The sequence below is a fragment of the Pristiophorus japonicus genome, chromosome 2, assembly GCF_044704955.1.
Source record: "Pristiophorus japonicus isolate sPriJap1 chromosome 2, sPriJap1.hap1, whole genome shotgun sequence".
Lineage (NCBI taxonomy): Eukaryota > Metazoa > Chordata > Chondrichthyes > Pristiophoridae > Pristiophorus > Pristiophorus japonicus.
In genome coordinates this window covers 91061454-91082774 of record NC_091978.1, presented here as the reverse complement: position 1 = coordinate 91082774, position 21321 = coordinate 91061454, and the positions used below count along the sequence as shown (strand labels likewise).

The window sequence follows — 21321 nt, the reverse complement described above, 5'->3', positions numbered from 1 at the left end:
CTCCCGGTGCTGCAGTCGGTAAGTAGAAAATGTTTTATTTATTGATTTAAAAAAAATATATATTTCTTATTAATTTTTTTTGATTGATTTATTGGTTGATTTATTGATGTTTTTAATCATTTATTATTGATGATGGCTCTTTATTTGTAAAACTGAAGTGTTTAATGTTTGTAAACTTCCCTTTAAACCCTCCATTCCCTACGCCTGATTTGTAACCTACATCTGATTTTCTAAAGTGTAGACAAGGTTTTTTCGAGCATACAAAAATCTTCACTTACTCCATTCTAAGTTAGTTTGGAGTAAGTTTTCACTGCCGAAACTTTGAAAACAGGCGTAAGTGACCGGACATGCCCCTTTTGAAAAAAAATTCTGTTCCAAAGTGAAACTGTTCTAATTGACTAGAACTGGAGCAAACTAAATGCCGAGAATTTGAATTTCTAAGATACTCCGTTCTACACCAGTTGCTCCAAAAAATCAGGAGCAACTGAGGCCGAAACTTGGGCCCATTCTTCTGGAAAGCCATCCCTAATACACTCCTGGAAATCCTCCTCCACCGCATTGCGACCAGCTTGGTTAGCCCAATCTATATGTAGATTAAAGTCGCCCATGATAACTGCTGAGCCTTTATTGCACGCATCCCTAATTTCTTGTTTGATGCCATCCCCAACCTCACTACTACTGTTTGGTGGTCTGTAAACAATTCCCGCTAGCGTTTTCTGCCCTTTGGTATTCCGCAGCTCTACCCATACCGATTCCACATCATCCAAGCTAATGTCCTTTTCTTACTGTTGCGTTAATTTCCTCTTTAACCAGCAACACTACCCCATCTTCTTTTCCTTTCTGTCGATCCTTCCTGAATGTTGAATACCCCTGGATGTTGAGTTCCCAGCCTTGGTCACCCTGGAGCCATGTCTCCGTAAATCCCAATTATATCATAATCGTTAATAGCTGCCTCTGCAGTTAATTCATCCACCTTATTATGAATACTCCTCGCATTGAGGCACTCTTTGTTCCTTTAGAATTTTTCTGTAATGTGGCGCTTTTTGATTTTTGCCTTGGGTTTCTCTGCCCTCCACTTTTACTGTTCTCCTTTCTATCTTTTGCTTCTGCCCCCATTTTATTTCCTTCTGTCTCCCTGCATAGGTTCCCATGCCCTACCATATTAGTTTAACCCCTCCCCAACAGCACTAGTAAACACTCCCCCTAGGACATTGGTTCCGGTCCTGTCCAGGTGCAGACCGTCTGGTTTGTACTGGTCCCACCTCCCCCAGAACTGGTTCCAATGTCCCAGGAATTTGAATCCCTCCCTCTTGCACCATTCCTCAAGCCACATATTCATCTTGGCTATCCTGCTATTTCTACTCTGACTAGCACATGGCACTGGTAGCAATCCTGAGATTACTACCTTTTGAATTTTTAATTTAACTCCTAGCTCCTTAAATTCAGTTTGTAGAACCTCATCCCACTTTTTACCTATATCGTTGGTAGCTATATGCACCACGACAACTGGCTGTTCACTCGCCCCCTCCAGAATGCCCTGCAGCCGCTCCGAGACATCTTTGATTCTTGCACCAGGGAGGCAACATACCATCCTGGAGTCTCGGTTGCGACCGCAGAAACGCCTATCTATCCCCCTTACAATAGAATCCCCTACCACTATAACTCTCCCATTCTTTTTCCTGCCCTCCTGTGCAGCAGAGCCACCCATGTACTTGGCTGCTGCTGCCTTCCCCTGGTGAGCCATCTCCCCCAATAATATCCAAAGTGGTATATTTGTTTTGGAGGGAGATGGTCACCCATCCCCAATCTGCCTTTGTAACCTTTACCTGCGGTGTGACCAACTCACTGAACGTGCTATCCACGATGTTCTCAGCATCGTGCATGCTCCAGAGTGAATCCATCCGCAGCTCCAGTGCTGTCATGTAGTCTAACAGGAGCTGTGGCTGGACACACTTCCTGCACACATAGTCGTCAGGGACACTGGAAGCGTCCCTGATTTCCCACATGGCACAGGAAGAACATGACACACGGGTCTGGCCTCTCCTGCCATGACTTAACCCTTAAAATAACCTAATTTGTCAACAGTGCCAAAGGTTTCTTACTGACAAGATAAGGAAAAAAGAAAAACTACTCATCAATCAACCAGCCAATCACTTACCCTCTTGGCTGTGACGTCACACTTTGTTTTCTTTTCCTCCCAGGTCGTGGAGTCAGCACTGGTGGGGAAAACAAGACAAAACTCCCACTCCCACTCCCACTCCCACTCCCACTCCCACTCCCACTCCCACTCCCACTCCCACTCCCACTCCCACTCCCACTCCCACTCCCACTCCCACTCCCACTTACCAAACTCTTACCTTTGCACTCATTGCTGCTGCTGCTGCACTCCTTGCAAGTCTGCACAAAGCCCTCTCTTTTTATACTGTTTCTAGCTGACTCACCACTGGCCTGTTTAGGGAACCAGTTTTTACTAGCTGGCCAATTAACTAAGCTAGCTTGCTTGTTTGTCTTTGCTTAAACCTACAATAATCCTATCTGTTTAATATTTCAGTTTTACTTAAACTTGTAATCTTATTTTACCTTTATAAGCTACTAGAAATTGTCACTAGTAATTTACACCAACCTTGAAATGGTTTAAAAGGGATTAACCCTTAAAGGTCTCCCTCTTCCTGCACCACCTTTAAAATTCTACCATTTTAATTTATATTCCCTCTTCTCATCCAACCAAAATAAATCACATTAATCTTCTCTGCATTTACTTTCATCTGCCTTGTATCTGCCCATTTCAGCAGTCAGTCTATGTCATCCTAAAGTGTGTTACTATCCTATCACTGTTTACTGTGTTTCTGAGTTCCATATCATCTGCAGACTTTGAAATTATGCCCTTTCCAAGTCCTTCAAAAAGTGTGGTCCCAACACAGACACATGGGGGACACCACTGCACACAATCCTCCAGTCTGAAAAGCAACCGTTCAGCACTATTCTCTGCTTTCTGTCCCTGAGCCAATTTTGTATAGGAACAGGAGTAGGTAATTTAGCTGATCTGTGAGCTAACTCCATATACCCGCCTTTGCCCCATATCCCTTAATACTTTTGATTAACAATCTCAGATTTAAAATTAACAATTGACCTAGCATCAATTGCCATTTGTGAAAGAGTGTTCCGAACTTCCACCACCCTTTGCCTGTAGAAGTGTTTCCTAACTTCACTCCTGAAAGGCCTGACTTTAATTTTTAGACTATACCCCCTAGTCCTAGACTCCCCAACCAACGGAAATAGATTCCCGCTATCTACCCTATCAGTTCCCCTTAATATCTTCAGTACTTTAATCAAATCACCCTTTAACCTTCTGAATTTCAGAGAAAAAAACCCTAGTTTGTATAATCTCTCCTCATAATTTAACCCTTGGAGTCCAGTATCCATACAGCCACTACCCTTTTAATCTCATGGGCTTCAATTTTGCTAAGAAATCTATTGTATGGCATTTTACAAACACCTTGCATATAGAAGATTAAAGGGTGATCTAATTGAGGTGTTTAAGATGATTAATGGATTTGAAAGGACAGACAGAGAAAAATGGGGAGTCCAGAAAAAGGGGGCATAACCTCAAAATTAGAGCTAAGCAGTTCAAGGGTGATGTCAGGAAGCACTTTGCACAAAGTGTAGTGGAAATTTGGAACGCTCTCCCCAAAAAGCAGTTGAGACTACGTCAATTGAAAATTTTGAAACTGAGCTTGATAGATTTTTATTCGGCAAGGTATTAAGGGTTACGGAACCAAGGCGGGTAGATAGAGTTAAGTTAAAGATCAGCAGTGAATCAGTAATTGAATGGCAGAAGAGGCTCGAGAGTCTGAATGGCCTACAATTCTAAAGGGGGTGCATGAACAGAGAGACCTGGGGTATATGTGGACAAATTGCTGAAGGTGGCAGGGCTGGTTGAGAAAGCGGTTAAAAGAACACACTGGATCCTGGGCTTCATAAATAAAGGCATAGCGTACAATAGCAAGGAAGTTATGATGAACCTTTATAAAACACTGGTTTGGCCTCAACTGGAGCATTGTGTCCAATGCTGGGCACGGCACTTTCGGAAGGGTGTGAAAGCCTTAGAGAAGGTATGGAAAAGATTTATGAGAATGGTTCCAGGGATGAGGGACTTCAGTTATGTGGATAGTCTAGAGAAGCTGGGGTTGTTCTTCTTGGAGCAGAGAAGATTGAGAGGAGATTTGATAGAGGTGATCAAAATCATGATGGGTCTAGACAGAGTAGATAGAGAGAAACTGTTCTCATTGGTGGAAGAGTCGAGAACCAGAGGACACAGATTTAAGGTGATTGGCAAAAGAACCAAAGACGACATGAGGAAAACCTTTTTTACACAGCAGGTGATTAGGATCTGGAATGCACTGCCTGAGGGTGGTGGAGGCACACTCAATCTTGGCTTTCAAAAGGGAATTGAATAAGTACCTGACGGGAAAAAAATTGCAGGACTACGGGGAAAGGGCGGGTGAGTGGGATTAGCTGAAGTGCTCTTGCAGAGAGCCGGCACAAGCTTGACAGGGCGAATGACCTCCTGTGCTGTAACCATTCTATGATTCTACTCCTGTTCCTATGCTATGTAGGTGGACATAGCATCTATATTGCACATGGTAAGACTCCACAAACAACAATAAGATGAATGCCTAGTTAATCTGCTTTTGTTGTTTGTTGACAAAGGCAGTTTTGCGCAGGACTCTGGGAGAACTCCCTGCTCTTTGAATAGCACATTGGTATTTAAGGTCCATTTGAGCCACTGGAATAGGTAGACCAGGCCTCCATTTAAAGTCTCACTATAGCTCTGTCAGCCTTGATTATGTGCTCAAGTTCTGGGGTGCTGCTTGAACCAATTCTGACTGAGGGAAGAGTGATACCATTGAAGCCATCTCAACACATGGAAAACCAGTACCACTTTCCAAGGCTGGGGAAGAAGAATACCATGTGTGGCTGTCAAGTATTCTGAATGGTCATACAGTCAGAATATTTAGTGACATTCTGAAAATCTAGATGAAAGTCAAATGACCTCCAAACCAAAATTTAGCTTCTTAATCCGACAGTTATATTCTTTTGCTTTGGGGTATTGTGCACTTGATGTTTATATATCCTCTTCTGTAGCACCTTTGAGTGCTCATACCCATGTAGTCTTGTAATTGCATTTTTAAAAAGCTACTTAACATTGGAAAGCAAGTAAAAATTTAAATCTAGAATGTTTTAAATGATTAGCTTTGTTCCAGGATTTTCTGCACTCAAGTGTATGCACTACAAGGTATTAGATGAACTCCATGCCAAATTATTTTTTTCTCTCACTTCAGGTGTTTGCTTGGGGCTGTGGCTCTTGCCTGGGAAGTGGTTCTTCAGAAACTACAGCTCTTAGGCCACGACTAGTTGAGGAGCTGAATTCAACCAAAATCATTGATATTTCTTGTGGAGATAGCCATTGCCTGGCTCTAACACATGGTGAGATGCAAATTAGGTCACAGTTGTACCAAATTCATTCCAGAATTCTGAAAAATATTCCTACAAGGGTTGCATAAGTAATTAATATCACAATTAAAGATTTGAATTCTAGATCCAGCATTGAATCTGGTCATTAAATGCATAAGTTTCAATGAAACTGGAAGGTCACAGGAACTATAAACAGGGTTGTGAGGCTGTTGAAGCAGAGAAAATTGAAGAATGGGTTAGACAGGCAGTTGAAGGAAAAGTGGGTTCAGGGCTATGGGTACATGGGCTTAGGACTATTAATCGTGTGGAGGATGAACAACCAGCATGGACTGGTTGGGCCAAACAATGAGTTTCCATGTTGTAATTTCTCTTTAATTCTATTTGTCCAGGATATAGGGGAATGGCTGCAGCCAGAGATGAGCTCTTGCCTGTGGGATCACGCTTTCAAACAAAAAGCACATTCCATACTTTTAGTTTTCTTAATGTATTTATTTGAAGTGTAATACTGTACATCTAATTTCATTCGGATAGAATATGGTGGATACAAACCAAATCAATTTCTAGTGGAAAAGGATGGTATACAATTCCTATTCAAAGAAATGTTGCACCTATCTAATTTTTGTTCATTGTTAGTTCATAATATATATGTGGGTTTTGATATCGATAATGAAGTTAAAACTTTAGTCATTCTATTCTTCCATTTTAAAGTTATTTTCTCACGTTTTTGGATCCTTTCTCTGATCACAAAAGAAAGCAGGTAGCCCATTACTGCCAAACCTTTGCACATGTCTGACTGTAAATAGGCTGCCAAAAGATGCTACTTTTTTATCGTGTATGTGTACCCTGCCACTTCCTATGGAGAAATACCCCACTTCTGTTCAACATCTCTCTCCAGTTTTATCCCCCTGGCTCGAACTGACCTTATGAGAAGTCATTGCAAATCTATTATATATTAAAAACGGTGAGTAGCCTGAAGATTCTAAAGGCACAAGTCAGAAGTGTGATGGAATACTCTCCACTTACCTGGATGAGTGCAGCTCCAACAATATTCAAGAAGCTAGACCTTATCCAGGATAAAGCAGCCTGTTTGATTGACACCCCATCTACCAACTTAAATATTCACTCCCTCCACCACCGGTGCAACATGGCTGCAGTGTGTACCATCTACAAGATGCACTGCAGTAACTCCCTCTCTAACAGCACTGTAGGAATACCTTCATCATATAGACTGCAGTGGTTCAAGAAGGCGATTCACCACCACCTTCTCAAGGGCAATTAGGGATGTCAGTAAATGCTGGCCTTGCCAGCAACGTCCATGTCCCATGAATGAATTTTTTAAAAATACTACTACTGTAGGTAATATTGCGTGACTATTGATTATAATGGGACAGTGCCTAATAATTTTGTGACAGGCCTTCACACAAATCTCATCAATCCCAATCTGTTTCTCTCTCGCAAAAATTGTGTTTTTGAACCCTAAGATATGTCCAATCGAGCAGAAGAAAATGTAAAATATAAAAATGGTCAGAAAGCATGTGCTATCACAAAGTATGGAAAGGAAGATCAGCAAATAAAATATCAGTGGACCACATTCAGTTGGCGAATAAGCAGATAAACAGATGAAATCCTGAAGGGGAAATCATACAGCAGTGCAATGGATTGCACATTTGCATCACGTCAGTCAACAACAATAATTTGTATATCTGTACTACTTTTAACAAAGCAAAGCATCCCAAAACCCTTCACAAGCAGAATCAAAAAATGGACAACGAACCAGATATAGAGAGGAAGTGACCAAGAGCTTAGTCAAAGAGTTAGGTTTTAGGGAGGAGAGGAAAGTGGAGATGCAGAGGTGTTTAGGGAGGGAATTCCAGAGAATGGGACCTAGGTGACTGAAGGTACATCTGCCAATGGTGAAGATTTGGGATGCACAAGAAGACTGAGTCAGATGTTTAATGGGGATAGCGTTGTAGGAGGTTAGAGTTGTGAGACCATGGAGAGATTTAAAAACAAAGATGAGCATTTCCAATTGGATGCATTGGAGGATTGGGTCCCATGTAGGTCAGAGAGGACTGGTTTGACAGACGAGTGGGATTTGGTGCAGAATAGGATACGGGTAGCAGAGTATTGGTTTGGAACTTAGGCTACAGAGGTGAAAGGCCAGTGTCTAACCCACTGAGACATTCAGCCTTAATATCCAGTTAACTGTCACGTTCTGTAAACTAGATGTATTTAAACATTTTGAGATGGTCCTTTTTGAATATCATTTAAGATGACTTTTCTTGTACCATCTGCAACTGAAGTGTGCTATATAATTTTTCTTTGTACTTATTCTAATAGATAATGAAGTTTATGCTTGGGGTAATAATGCAATGGGTCAGTGTGGACAGGGTCACACATCAACCCCAATTGCTAAACCAAAGAAAGTAATTGGTTTGGAAGGAATACCTATACAGCAAATCACTGCAGGAACCTCCCACAGCCTGGCTTGGACAGCTGCACCAACTGATAGGTAATGAAGTAACTTTACAGATGTATAGACTATAAAACAATAAATCAGTTGGACAAAATTATTTTCAGTTTTCCAAATGTGTTTATAATTCTAAAAGCACATGTAAAATAATGTTTTGAATTTACACTGCTAAATATTAATTGAGTGTAAGAAAAGTCGAGGAGAAAAGGTCTATTGAAGCTTATTCCTATAGTACCCTAACTCATTATTGCATGCAGCCTCATTTTGAATGTCCTTTGTTGGTTTCGCTCATACCATCAATATCTTAGGGAGGGGGGAGGGGTGAGGGATGGGGGAGGGACCAGACCAGCCAGGCCACATAAATACCGTGACTGCAAGAGCAAGTCAAAGGCTGGGTATTCTGTGGCGAGTGTCTCACCTCCTGACTGCCCAAAGCCTTTCCACCATCTACAAGGCACAAGTCAGGAGTGTGATGGAATACTCTCCACTTGCCTGGATGGGTGCAGCTCCAACAACACTCAAGAAGCTCAACACGATCCAGGACAAAGCAGCCCGTTTGATTGGCACCCATCCTCCATCTTAAACATTCACTCCCTCCACCACCGGGGCTGCAGTGTGTACCATCTACAAGATGCATTGCAGTAACTCGCCAAGGCTTCTTCGACAGCACCTCCCAACCCCGTGACCTCTACCACCTAGAAGAACAAGGCGCATGGGAATTTCACCACTGTCAAGTTCCCCTCCAAGTCACACGTCATCCTGACTTGGAAATATATCGCCATTCCTTCATTGTCATTGGGTCAAAATCCTGGAACTCCCTCCCTAATAGCACTGTTGGGATGACCTTCACCATACGGATTGTAGCGGTTCAAGAAGGCTTCTCGAGGGCAATTAGGGATGGACAATAAATGCTGGCCTTGACAGCGATGCCTACATCCCATGAATGAATTTAAAAAAAACTAGAGATCAGTCTTGTTGCTTTTCTCTGCAACCTGTTCAATGCTTGTATCTGAATTTTGTGCTGTGGTGATAAGAGTGGAACACAATACTCCAAGTTGGTCTTAGCAGTGCATTGTAAAGCCCAAGCCCAGTATATCATCAGGAAAATGTGTTCTGGTTATTTGATTTTTCTTATTATTGTGTTCATTAAGGTAAGAGATGTTAGTGCTGGTGAATAGTATGTTCTGGGCACCCAATATGAATACTGACCTCTCGACAATAGCACGGACAGATGCAGAATAAAGCTCCCTCTAATCTGTCTGAACAAAGTGCTTTCCCTAATGCTCCAGTGTGACATTTTTCCTGTTGCCCACATCAGCCATCCTGTGTCCAACTAGTGCCAGATTAGGGACAGTTTACAGGCTTTTGCGGCAGCAGCCGGAGGAGACTTTCATCCAAGACTTTTATCCCAGTCAACATCTAGAGCTGAGAAGCCAACTCACTGTGCCATCAAGAATTTAAGTTTTTTTTTAGAAAGCAGAAAAATAAAATGTTATCAATAATTTATTTAAAAACCTGTGGAATAAGCCAAGTTTATTTTTAGCCTCTTCAAAACATGTAAATTTATTTTTCAAAAAATTACATTTTTGTTTTAATATTTAATTAAATGCCATTTTAATTCATTTTAAATATGTGTTTTTAAATTTACTTAAAGCGAACGCTCGAGTGGAGCATAAACGCTCGCATGGACTGGTTGGGCCAAATGGCCTGTTTCTGTGCCGTATATCCTATGTAGAGGTGACTTTTGGGTTATTCCCATTCATGCTTATGGGGTTTCCGTACATACGGAATCCCCATAAGCATGAATGGGGATCCCATTCTCTCTTTCGTTGGGCTGGTCCACGTGATCCCAGGGCGCTCGCCTGGGATACGTGAGCCTCTACCCGCGGGTACCTGGAGAGGCCCAGGACCACGATTCTCCATACCTCCTAGACCACCAGGGACGTGGGCATTTTATTTGCGATTTGGGGGCATTTCCCCGCAGGAAGCCTCCGATCACAAATTCAGGGCCATTTTGTTATTCGACGTAAGGATTTACTACATTTTCCAGTTAGTGGCACAGGAGGAGGAGACACAAGTAAATAGTGCCATTTTTTGTGCTCAACCTAGCAGAGTAGCATAAGAACATAACAAATAGGAGTATATTTGGCCTTTCAAACCTGCTCCATTATTCAATAAGATCATGGCTGATCTTCTACCTCAACTCCACCTTCCTGCACTATCCCCATATCCCTTAATTATCTTAGTTCCCAAAAACCTATCGACCTCTGTCTTGAATATACTCAACGACTGAGCATCCAAAGCTCCCTGGGGTAGAGAATTCCAAATATTCACAACCCTTTGAGTGAAGAAATTTCTCCTCATCTCAGTCCTAAATGGCCGACCCCTTATTCTGAGACTGTAACCCCATGTTCTAGATTCCCCAGCCAGGGGAAACATTTTCTCAGCATTAATCCTGTCAAGCCCCTTAAGAATTTTATATGTTTCAATTGGATCACCTCTCATTCTTCTAAACACGAGAGAATATAGGCCTAGTCTGCTCAATCTCTCCTCATAGAGCAATTCTCTCATCCCAGCAACCAGTCTAATGAACCGTTGTTGCACTCCCTCTCAGGCAAATATGTCTTTCCTTAGGTAAGGAGACCAGAATTGTACGCAGTACTCCAGGTGTGGTCTCACCAATATCCTGTATAATTGTAGTAAGACTTCTTTACTTGGATAACGTCTGGTATAAGCCTGTTTCTTTTTGAGCCAGCAATGTTCTAATAAATAAAAAATTTGAACATTTCTACTTTACTATTATCCCTTAATAAGCTTCTCTTTTATTGTAAGTGTTATTTGTATATTGTTGCTTATCTCTTTAGACAACTGGTAGCCTGGCACAGGCCTTTCTGCGTTGATCTGGAAGAAAGTACTTTTAATTACCTGCGAACATTTTTGGATAGGTACTGTGATGGCATTAACAGTGACGTACCTCCACAACCTTTCTTCTCTCAAAGGTAATATCAAATATTTTTGATGTATATCTTTAGGAATGTGTAAACATACTGATCTAGGAAGCTGCCTTGGATGCATTCGAAAAACATTCTTATTTTGACCACCTACGTTACTTTTAGCCTAGACTATTTTTTGATAAAAATCACCCAATCTTATTGTCGCCTTGTCCTTGCCATTTCTTTGAACTGTCTACAAATCTCCTCTACCTTATCTGTTTGGCCTTTAATGCACACTAAGAACTGTATCATTTCCCTTCCTATTCCCTAACTCTCCATGTGGATTCTGTCTTGCTGTAATCCCCTAGTATATCCTAATCTTCTGGCATTGTAATGGAATTCTTTTTTATACTGTTACTCTACCCCCTTTTTTCCTGTCGCTCATCTGAAAATGTTATTACCAGGTATATTAAGTACCGAGTCCTGTCCAAACCTAATCCACATTTCCATTATAGCTGCTGTATCATATCCCTCCATAGTTTTTCATACTTCTAAAGCTTTATTTTTGTTTTGAATTCTTTGTTTACTCACATACATACACTTAATCAGGCCTCCAACTTCTTGGTAATCTGTTTTTTTTTAATAATTCCTCTTTCTTATAATCTGGTCTTTATTATTTTCTGGTATGTAACATGGAGAAGTGGTATTTTCTATTTTGCATGTCCACCATCAGTATTTGACTGGAACTATCCTTTGAATGTCACTGATCCAGTCAGCCCTACTCTTTTTCCTTTCATAACATAAGTTTTGTACATAATTCAAATTATTGTCTTTCTCATTGTGTCTGTTATTACAGCTTCCTGCATTGAGTTAGTAGTTTGTTTCCTTCCAGGAAAAGAACTTCCTTTTGGAGGCACATTTCCTTTATAGTACAAGATGGAGAATCAGATGAAGCTCTTTTGCTTCTCCAACCCCCTATCTATACTCTAACATTAAGGATTGTGGATAAGGCTGGCTTTGGTGGAGTAAATTCATGAACAGGAAAGGCTTTAAGAATAGATAATGGTGGCCACTTTAGGTACCCAAAAGTTTAATATAGAATGTTAAGAAAATAGTGCCATCAGGAAAATGATCTTGGATATCTGTTATATAGATATTGTTCATTGAAAATAAGATATTGATTGATGGAACATCAGAATTCCTGTTTCAAAGTTTGCGATTTGAAACTATATAGATCCCACTAATAGGTTTGTGCTTTTATTTAAAACAGGGAACACCATCATTTTGTGTTTCTTTGTTTGAAGTTGCTTTCCACTCATCTCTCCCTGGCTCAAGCTGGAGGAACTGGAGCTGCTGTTCTTGGACAACAGGGTAGACCACTAAGGAACTTGCTTTTTCGGCTGATAGATTCAGATGTCCCAAATTCCATTGAAGAGGTAAATGGGGAAATCTGGGATTGCTAGTATTATCAATAGCTGCCCTACGATGTTCTCCATCTTTCTGTGAATATTTTATGATGATTGTCTTCCAAATAACATTGAGAGTTATGAAAATTGCCATATTTTACACCATAATCTTGTTTTAAGGCTTGAGCGTGGAGATGAGCTCTCCATTGTGCCAATTTGATCTACACTGCCCTCAAAGGTTACTGCCATGGTGATACAGGTTTCATTTACCGAATGCCATTGAACCAGTCAGCACTGCTGGAGAGGTCCCAAGTGAAGGTCAGATGGCTGGGAGAGGAGTGCCAGAGAAATAAAAATCAGAGGGAAAGTTGTGTCTATGTTGCTCTTGTATAATTCCTAACAGCAGAAGAATTCAGAGCGAAGACTAAAGCAGAGCAATGCCACAGCTGATGAATCAAACTGTGTAGTCGGTGAAGCAACGAAGTCCTGTTTGCGAGTGAAGGAAATCCAGTTTCTTCAGCCGATGCAAGCTCTGAGGCAAAGAACAAAGGCATGCTGGGGGATGGGCAGTGGGCCCTGCAGGCATTGAACTTGGACATTGTAGCTTTAAATTTACAGGTCAAACTTACAGTTTGGGCTGAAATGCCTTCACTATCAGAGGCAGGAGTGGAAGGTGGTAGATTGGGGTAGAAGAGCAGGGGATGGTCATGGATGACCATGGATACAGTTGAGCAGGTCAGAAAGTGGCTTTCCACACCAGCAAACAAAGGCTAATTCATTGGTCCCAATCCCAGTGGGGATGCTGTAGCGTATAGGAGTGACCCAGGTGACTACAGGTGAGCCCAACATCTATTGTGGATAAAGTAATAAAAGGCTTCTGATACATTAGCACATAAGCTATCAGTCAACAATCCAGGAGTTATGGAACTTAATAACAGGCAAGTTTCTGAGGTGGATTGAAAATTGAAATTTAAAACTAGAGAAAGCAAAGGATGATTGTGAATGGAGCTTGGACCAACACGGGAAGGGATCAGTGATCAGGAATTGCTGTTCATGGTGTTTGATTTGGAGCTGGGGAAAATATATGTCCAAGTTTCCAGGTGATACCAAAATGAGGGGGGAAGCTCAAACACTAGGGAAGAGTAAACCAAGTACAATTCGATCTGAATCTGTTCAGAATAGAAACATTGAACCCCAATAATGTTTGAGATTGTCACAAACTTTAGAACCAAGGGACACCAGTTGAAGATTAGAAGAGGAGAGGATGCACAAACTGTTTAGATTTAGCTCGTTTATTCAGTGGGTGATGAATGGATTATAGAGGGAGGTACTAGAAGTAAATCATATTGAAAATCTTCAATGAAAATTGGATGGGTATTTGAGGGAGTGGGTGATTGCGAAGTTTTTTAAAATTCATTCTCAAAATGTCAGTGTTGCTAGAAAGGCCAGCATTTATTGCCGATCCCTAATTGTCCTTGAGAAGGTGGTGGTGAGCTGCTGCCTTAAATGGCTGCAGTCCGTGTGGTGAATATACTCCCACAGTGTTGTTAGGTAGGCGTTCCAGGATTTTGACCCAATGACAATGAAGGAACTGCGATATATTTCCAAGTCAGGATGGTGTATAACTTGGACCAGAACTTGGAGGTGATGATGTTTCCATATTCCTGCTGCCCTTGTCCTTCTAGGTGCTAGAGGATGTGGGTTTGGATGGTGCTGTTAAAGAAGCCTTGGCGAGTTGCAGCATTGTAGATGGTACCCACTGCAGACATGGTGCGTTGGTGGTGGAGGGAGTGAATGTTTAAGGTGGTGGATGGGGTGCCAATCAAGCAGGCTGCTTTATCCTGGATGATGTCGAGCTTCTTGAATTTTGGAGCTGCACTCATCCAGGCAAGTGGAGTGTATTCCATTACACTCCTGACTTGTGCCTTATGGATGGTGGAAAGGCTTTCGGGAGTCAGGAGGTGAGTCACTCACCGCAGAATACTCAATCTCTGATTTGCTCTTGTAGCCACAGTATTTATGTGGCTGGTCCAGTTAAATTTCTGGTCAATGGCGACGCCCATCATGTTGATGGTGGAGGATTTGGCAATGGTAATGCCATTCATTGTTAAGGGGAGGTGGTTGAACTTTCTCTTGTTGGAGATGGTCATTTTCTGGCACTTGTGTGGGGTGAACGTTACTTGTCACTTAGCAGCCCAAGCCTGAATGTTGTCCAGGTCTTGTTGCATGCGGGCACGGACTGCTTCATTATCTGAAGAGCTCCGATTGGAACTGAACACTGTGTAATCATCAGCGATCATTCCCACTTCTGACATTATGATTGAGGGAAAGTAATTGATGAAGCAGCTGAAGGTGGTTGGACAGTGCCCTGAGGAGTTCCTGCAGCGCTTGGCCTCCAACCATCTTTCTTTGTGCTCGGTATGACTCTCACCAGTGGTGAGTTTTCCCATTGACTTCAATTTTACTAGAGATCCTTTATGCCACACTCGATCAAATGCTGTCTTGATGTCAAGGCCAGTCATTCTCGCCTCACCTCTGGAATCAGCTCTTTTGTCCATGTTTGGACCAAGGCTGTACTGAGGTCTGGAGCCAAGTGGTCCTGGCGTAACCCAAACTGACCATTGATGAGCCGGTTATTGTGAGTAAGTGCTGCTTGACGACTCCTTCCATCACTTTGCTGATGATTGAGAGTAGACTGATGGGGTGGTAATTTGCCGGATTGGATTTGTCCTGCTTTTTGTGGACAGTACACACCTGGCAATTTTCCACTTTGTCTGGTAGATGCCAGTGTTGTAACTTGGCTAGAGGCCCAGTTAGTTCTGGAGCACAAGTCTTCATTATGACAGCTGGGATGTTGTAGGAGCCCACAGCCTTTGCTGTATCCCGTGCAATCAGCCGTTTCTTGATATCATGCGGAGTGAATTGAATTGGCTGAAGACTAGCTTCTGTGATGGTCGGGACCTCAGGAGGAGACCAAGTAGTGGCACTTTTGGCTGAAAATGGTTGAAAACATTTCAGCCTTGTCTTTTGCACTTGCGTGCTGGGATCTGCGATCATTGAAGATGGGGATGTTTGTGGAGTTTCCTCTTCCTGTTGTTTAATTGTCCGTCGTCATTCACAACTTGATCTGCTTTGTTGGTTGAGGGATCTCTTAGTTCTGTTTAGCATGCATGTAGTCCTTTGTTGTAGTTCATCAGGTTGGCACCTCATTTTTAGGCATACTTTGGTGCTGCTCCTGGCATGCTCTTCTACACTCCTCATTGAACCAGGGTTGGTCCCTCTGCCTTGATGGTAATGGTAGAGTGAGGGATATGCTGGTCCATGAGGTTACAGATTATGGTGGAGTACATTTCTACTGCTGCTGATGGCCACAGCACCTCATGGATGCCAAGTTTTGAGCTGCTAGATCTATCCCATTTAGCATGGTGGTAGTGCCACACAACACAATGGAGGGTGTCCTCAGTGTGAAGACATGACTTTGTCTCCACAAGGACTGTGCGATGGTCACTCCTACCAATACTGTCATGGACAAATACATCTGCGACAGGTAGATTGTGAGAAGGCTTTTCCCTCATGTTGGTTCTCTCCCCACCTGCCGCAGGCCCAGTCTGGCAGCTATGTCACTCAGGACTCTACCAGTTTGGTCATTATTGGTGCTACCAAGCCACTCTTTGTGATAGATATTGACCCCCGAATATATTCTGTACCCTTGCTACCCTCGGTACTTTTTCCAAGTGGTGTTCAACATGAAGGACTACTTAGCAGTTGAGGGAGGGTGCTAGCTAAGTGGTAATCAGCAGGTTTCCTTGCCCATGCCTGATGCCATGAGACTTAATGGGGTCTGGATTCAATGTTGAGGAATCCCAGGGCCACTCCGTTGCGACTGTATACCACTGTGCCGCCACCTCTAGTGGGTCTGTCCTGCTGGTAGGACAGGACATGCCCAGGGCTGGTGATGGAGGAATCTGGAACGTCAGCTGAAAGGTATGATTTTGTAAGTATGCCTATGTCAGGCTGTTGCTTGACTAATCTGTGGGACAGCTCTCCCAATTTTGGCACAAGTCCCCAGCTATTAGTGAGGAGGTCTTTGCAAGGTCGACTGGGCTTTTGTCATGTCTGAATCCGGTGCCTAATCTTAGTAGACCTCTTTGTTGTGGTTTGGTATAACTGAGTGACTTGCTAGGTTATTTTAGAGGGCAGTTAATAGTCAACCGCTGTGGGTATGGAGTCACGTATAGGCTAGACCGGGTAAAGTCAGCACCTTTACTGATACTGGCTTTTTATTCCAGACTTATTTAATTAATTGAATTTAAATTCCCCAGCTGCCGTGGTGGGATTTGAACTCATGTTTCCGGAGTTGTTCCGGGCCTACTAGTCCAGTAACATAACCACTATGCTACCGTAACTGTTTGGTGATCTGCAAAAATACTTTATATTTATGATCCCGTACCTAACTGCTGATGTTATGAGAAATATTATATGACAAAGAACACTGCGATTTTACAATAAATTGTGTTTTTAGATAAATGAATCATTAGATCTATTTTATTTTCTGCTGTAAGTAATATAATTGTGATCTGCAGATCGCAAATTATGCATTGATTCGTTAAAAGCTATATTTATGTGTCACGCAGGCAGTCAACGAAACACTTTCAGTTGGTGCATCCTTATTGTTGCCTCCACTCAGGGAACGTACTGAACTTTTACATAATCTATTACCTCAAGGTCCAGAGAGATGGGAAAGCTTATCAAAAGGACAAGTAAGTATTGGCACTTCTGCAAGGCATCTAATGATGTAAATGCAATTATTATTCAAATCTCACTAATGTTGTCTTGTAAGACACCAAAATATGCATACATAACATTTTCACCATTTTTAATTCCTTTTAGTATTGTATATGTTTTCTATCTTGTAATATTGATATGCATTTTTGAGTAAATTACTGTTGGATATTGTTCAAATAAAATTAGAACAATGCATTAAACTTCATTTTAGTCCCTATCCCTAATATTTCATATTTCCTTCCTATTACATTTTCTTCAGTGTTATGCATGATTTCCCAAGCAGGAGGGCAGGGTGATGCAAGTGCACAATTAGGTTGCACAAGCGAGGAATAAGTTTGACACCACATTTTCTCTCCTCCACTTGCCATCTTCGCTGATAGTCTAGCTGAGATTAGGAACTTGTATTGGAAATTGAAGGTACAACCCTGGATAATACAAGCAACTCACAAGAATAATGTTTTATTATTTTGAGAACTGAAAGCGTTTTGCAGCTGTGAAATTTTACATAACTTAAAATTATTTGGAATAAATGTCTAATAAACTAAACACGTGCAATGGAGGTTATCCATTTTGGTGGTAAAAACAGAGAGACAGACTATTATCTGAATGGTGACAGATTAGGAAAAAGGAAGGTGCAACGAGACCTGGGTGTCATGGTACATCAGTCATTGAAGGTTGGCATGCAGGTACAGCAGGCGGTTAAGAAAGCAAATGGCATGTTGGCCTTCATAGCGAGGGGATTTGAGTACAGGGGCAGGGAGGTGTTGCTACAGTTGTACAGGGTCTTGGTGAGGCCACACCTGGAGTATTGTGTACAGTTTTGGTCTCCTAACTTGAGGAAGGACATTCTTGCTATTGAGGGAGTGCAGCGAAGATTCACCAGACTGATTCCCGGGATGGTGGGACTGACCTATCAAGAAAGACTGGATCAACTGGGCTTGTATTCACTGGAGTTCAGAAGAGTGAGAGTGGACCTCATAGAAACGTTTAAAATTCTAACGGGTTTGGACAGGTTGGATGCAGGAAGAATGTTCCCAATGTTGGGGAAGTCCAGAACCAGGGGTCACAGTCTAAGGATAAGGGGTAAGCCATTTAGGACCGAGATAAGGAGAAACTTCTTCACCCAGAGAGTGGTGAACCTGTGGAATTCTCTACCACAGAAAGTAGTTGAGGCCAATTCACTAAATATATTCAAAAGGGAGTTAGATGAAGTCCTTACTACTCGGGGGATCAAGGGGTATGGCGTGAAAGCAGGAAGGGGGTACTGAACTCATTGAATGGCGGTGCAGGCTAGAAGGGCTGAATGGCCTGCTCCTGCACCTATTTTCTATGTTTCTATGTTTCTATGTACCAGAGTATTTAAAGTAGCATAGTCTTGTGGGTGTAACTCTAATGTTGTCATTTCCAAATATTCATAATTTAAGAGAAATTAGTCACTTTAATCCTTTTTATAATTTCTACAGTTTGTAAGAATTACTAACATTTGCTATCAACTTAATCTCTGCTGTGCATTAATTTGTTCTGTTGTCCTGAATACTCATAAAATTAAACATCTGAAAATAGTATTTCCAGAGACTGTTAACATTATAGAGATGAAGCGTGTCTTCTGGTATTGATTCTACACAGGTTCCAATTCCTGATCGTTATGTAGTTCAGTTCACTAGCCAAAAGAGGCTAAATAATCGATACCTCTGCTTTGTACCAGCCAACCATTTAATTTCACTATGTTCTGGTTGTGTGACTCGGCCCAAAATTGCCCGGGAGTGGCTCCGTTTTTTTTGGAGCAACTTGATTTTTCTGGAGTATCTTAAAAATCCCCATTTTGCACATTCAATTTGCGCCAGTGTAAGTGAGTTAGTTAGGATTTTTTTAGTTTAGTTTTTTTTTCAAAAGAGGGCGTTACCAGCCACCGACGCCAGTTTTGGCCAATTAAGCCACTTTGGACAGCTAATAGTTGCTCCAAACTAACTTAGGCCAGTGTATGTGGCCACTTGTGGCCGCACAGAAAACCCTTGCGGAGAGTTAAGAAATCAGCGCAGGTAGCCAGAGATAGGGGCAAGAAGGGAAGCGGAGAGGACCTTACAAAGCACTAAAAAAAGCACAACAACATTCAAGAAGCATAAAAACCATCAAGAAGAAATAAAAAATAAAACTTAAGTCCTACTTTCTTAACTTGGGCCCAGGAAGTCAGCGGGGCGAGAGGCCACTCGGCCGGGGATAGGTGCAGGCGGGAGAGCACAGGGAACTGGCCACAGGCTCGCAGAACACACAGGCAGGCTCCCAGGAGACACAGGCTGGTGCGGGAGGTCACTCAGCCAGGGATAGGTGTGGGCGGGAGAGCACAGGGAACTTGCCAATTGCTAATGTTGTTCGCTACTGCGCATGCACGAACGCTCCAATGCGCATGCGCAGCGCTGTCGGCACTCTCACATGTAGGGCCCTAGCTCCGCCCACCCCCCCCCCCCCCCCCCCAGCCGGCACACTTTCACGTGCAGAGCCCTAGCACCGCCCCCCCAATGGAATTGCCACACCGCGCCAAGCCCCGGGAGAGTCAACAGAGCAGACAGAATCCGGGAACATCTTTTTGGTGCCGATTTGAGCCTAGGAAGTCGGCGCATCTCACGTGAGCGCGCCGAAAAAACGGGTGGGCCAAATTTGGGTCCTAAATCTCTTTGAGTGGTTAAAATAATTTCTCTACTGGAATACTGTTGGCACCTTTCGCCACTACAACCAGGGACTCTCAGTATATCCTCTGAAGAAAAAATGATGCACAGCAATATTGTTGTTTGAAAAATATCCATTGTGGGAATGAATGTGTTGCTTTGCACTCTTATCACAATCCTGGTTTAATGGGCACTATTTTTAGAATGCTAAAACATCTGGGTGTAGTTTTTTTTCCCTTTCTCGGTTGAGTTAGAAATTGTATTTACGGTGCATGTCCACACAATGCGAAGCTTAAAAAAAATGTTGAAAGTGTACAAAGTTGATTGGAGATTTAAAGCCTGTGTCACTACACTGCATTCTCTACTGAATGGACGAATACAGTGTTCTATAGAAAAACTGCAAAAGCTATGCTTTTCAGTTTGTTGCGCTTTTCTTGCTTTTTACTGATGAACCATAGAAATTTACAGCACAGATGGAGGCCATTTGGCTCATAGTATCAAAGCCACTCTTTGCTAGAACAATTCAAAACTAAGCCCACTTCCGCATTTCCCCCATAGCCACGCATCCTTCCCTGCTTTAAATATTTATTCACTTTTACCTTGAGATTCAATGGTCCCCGCCTCAACGGATGGCTATTGCTGTATTGCAGTTTCATGCTTGCCATCAACAACAACGTACATTTATACAGCACCTTTAATGCAGTAAAATGTCCCAAAGTGCTTCATAGGAACGTAATCAGACAAAAATTGACACTAAGCAAAGAAGACGACGTTAGAATAGGTGACTAAAAGCTTGTGCAGAGAGGTAGGTTTTAGGGAGGGCGTAGAGGATTCGGGAGGGAATTCCAGAATTTAAGGCTCAGACAGCTGAAGGTCACCAATGGTGGTGTGAAGAAAGGGGATGGACAAGAAGCCAAAGTTGGAGGAACGCAGAGTTCTTGGAGGGTTGTGGGCAATATTCCCTGTAAGCTGCGCTTTGTTCTGCGCTGCCTGTTTCTTTTAGTGTGCGGTCCCTTTAAATTTCAGCGCATGTGCGATATTTACAATGGACAATCTGGTAGTTTCATGGGGCTGAAATTTGCAATGGCTTACGGCCAGGTGAGCGAAAATTTCCTTACCTGAGTTACGACGGTGGTTTTGAGGTACCGCTAGGGGGTGGACCGCCGGCATGCACCGTCCTGAGATTGCCCTGGCGCGATATTTGGCTGAGCGGTGACCCGTAGGTAAGTTTTTTTTATAAACAGCCACGAGGATCAGTGGAGCTGGGCGGTAGGTGAAGTAGCTCTTCAAAAAAAAAAGGTTCGTAATTGGTTTTTTACTAATTATTTCAAAAATGATTTAGTTTTTACGGGCTCACATTTCTCTAGGAGTTGCCCCGTTTTGTTTTGGAGTAAGTAGCTTTTTTTGGAGCAACTTAAAAATTGCAAATTTCTCCATTTAACTTGCTCCAGTGTAAGTCAGTTAGTTAGGCTTTTTTCTAGTTTTGTTTTTTTCTCTCCAAAAGGGGGCATGACCAGCCACTTACTCCTCTCGACCATAGAAGCAAATTTGGCCAGCTAAAAGTTACTCCAAACTAACTTAGGCCA

At 42.4% G+C, this 21321-nt stretch overlaps 1 protein-coding gene across 1 annotated transcript in view; it reads left to right on the top strand.

Moving 5' to 3' along the window:
* Positions 1-4846: 4846 nt before the first annotated feature.
* LOC139228820 (probable E3 ubiquitin-protein ligase HERC1) overlaps positions 4847-21321 on the top strand; it is a 426955-nt gene continuing 410480 nt past the window's right edge. The window contains exons 1-6 of the mRNA XM_070860235.1: positions 4847-4984; positions 5343-5487; positions 7816-7987; positions 10813-10947; positions 12152-12317; positions 16922-17047. Coding sequence (XP_070716336.1) covers positions 4847-4984; positions 5343-5487; positions 7816-7987; positions 10813-10947; positions 12152-12317; positions 16922-17047 — 882 coding nt within the window. The remainder of the gene's footprint in view (positions 4985-5342; positions 5488-7815; positions 7988-10812; positions 10948-12151; positions 12318-16921; positions 17048-21321) is intronic.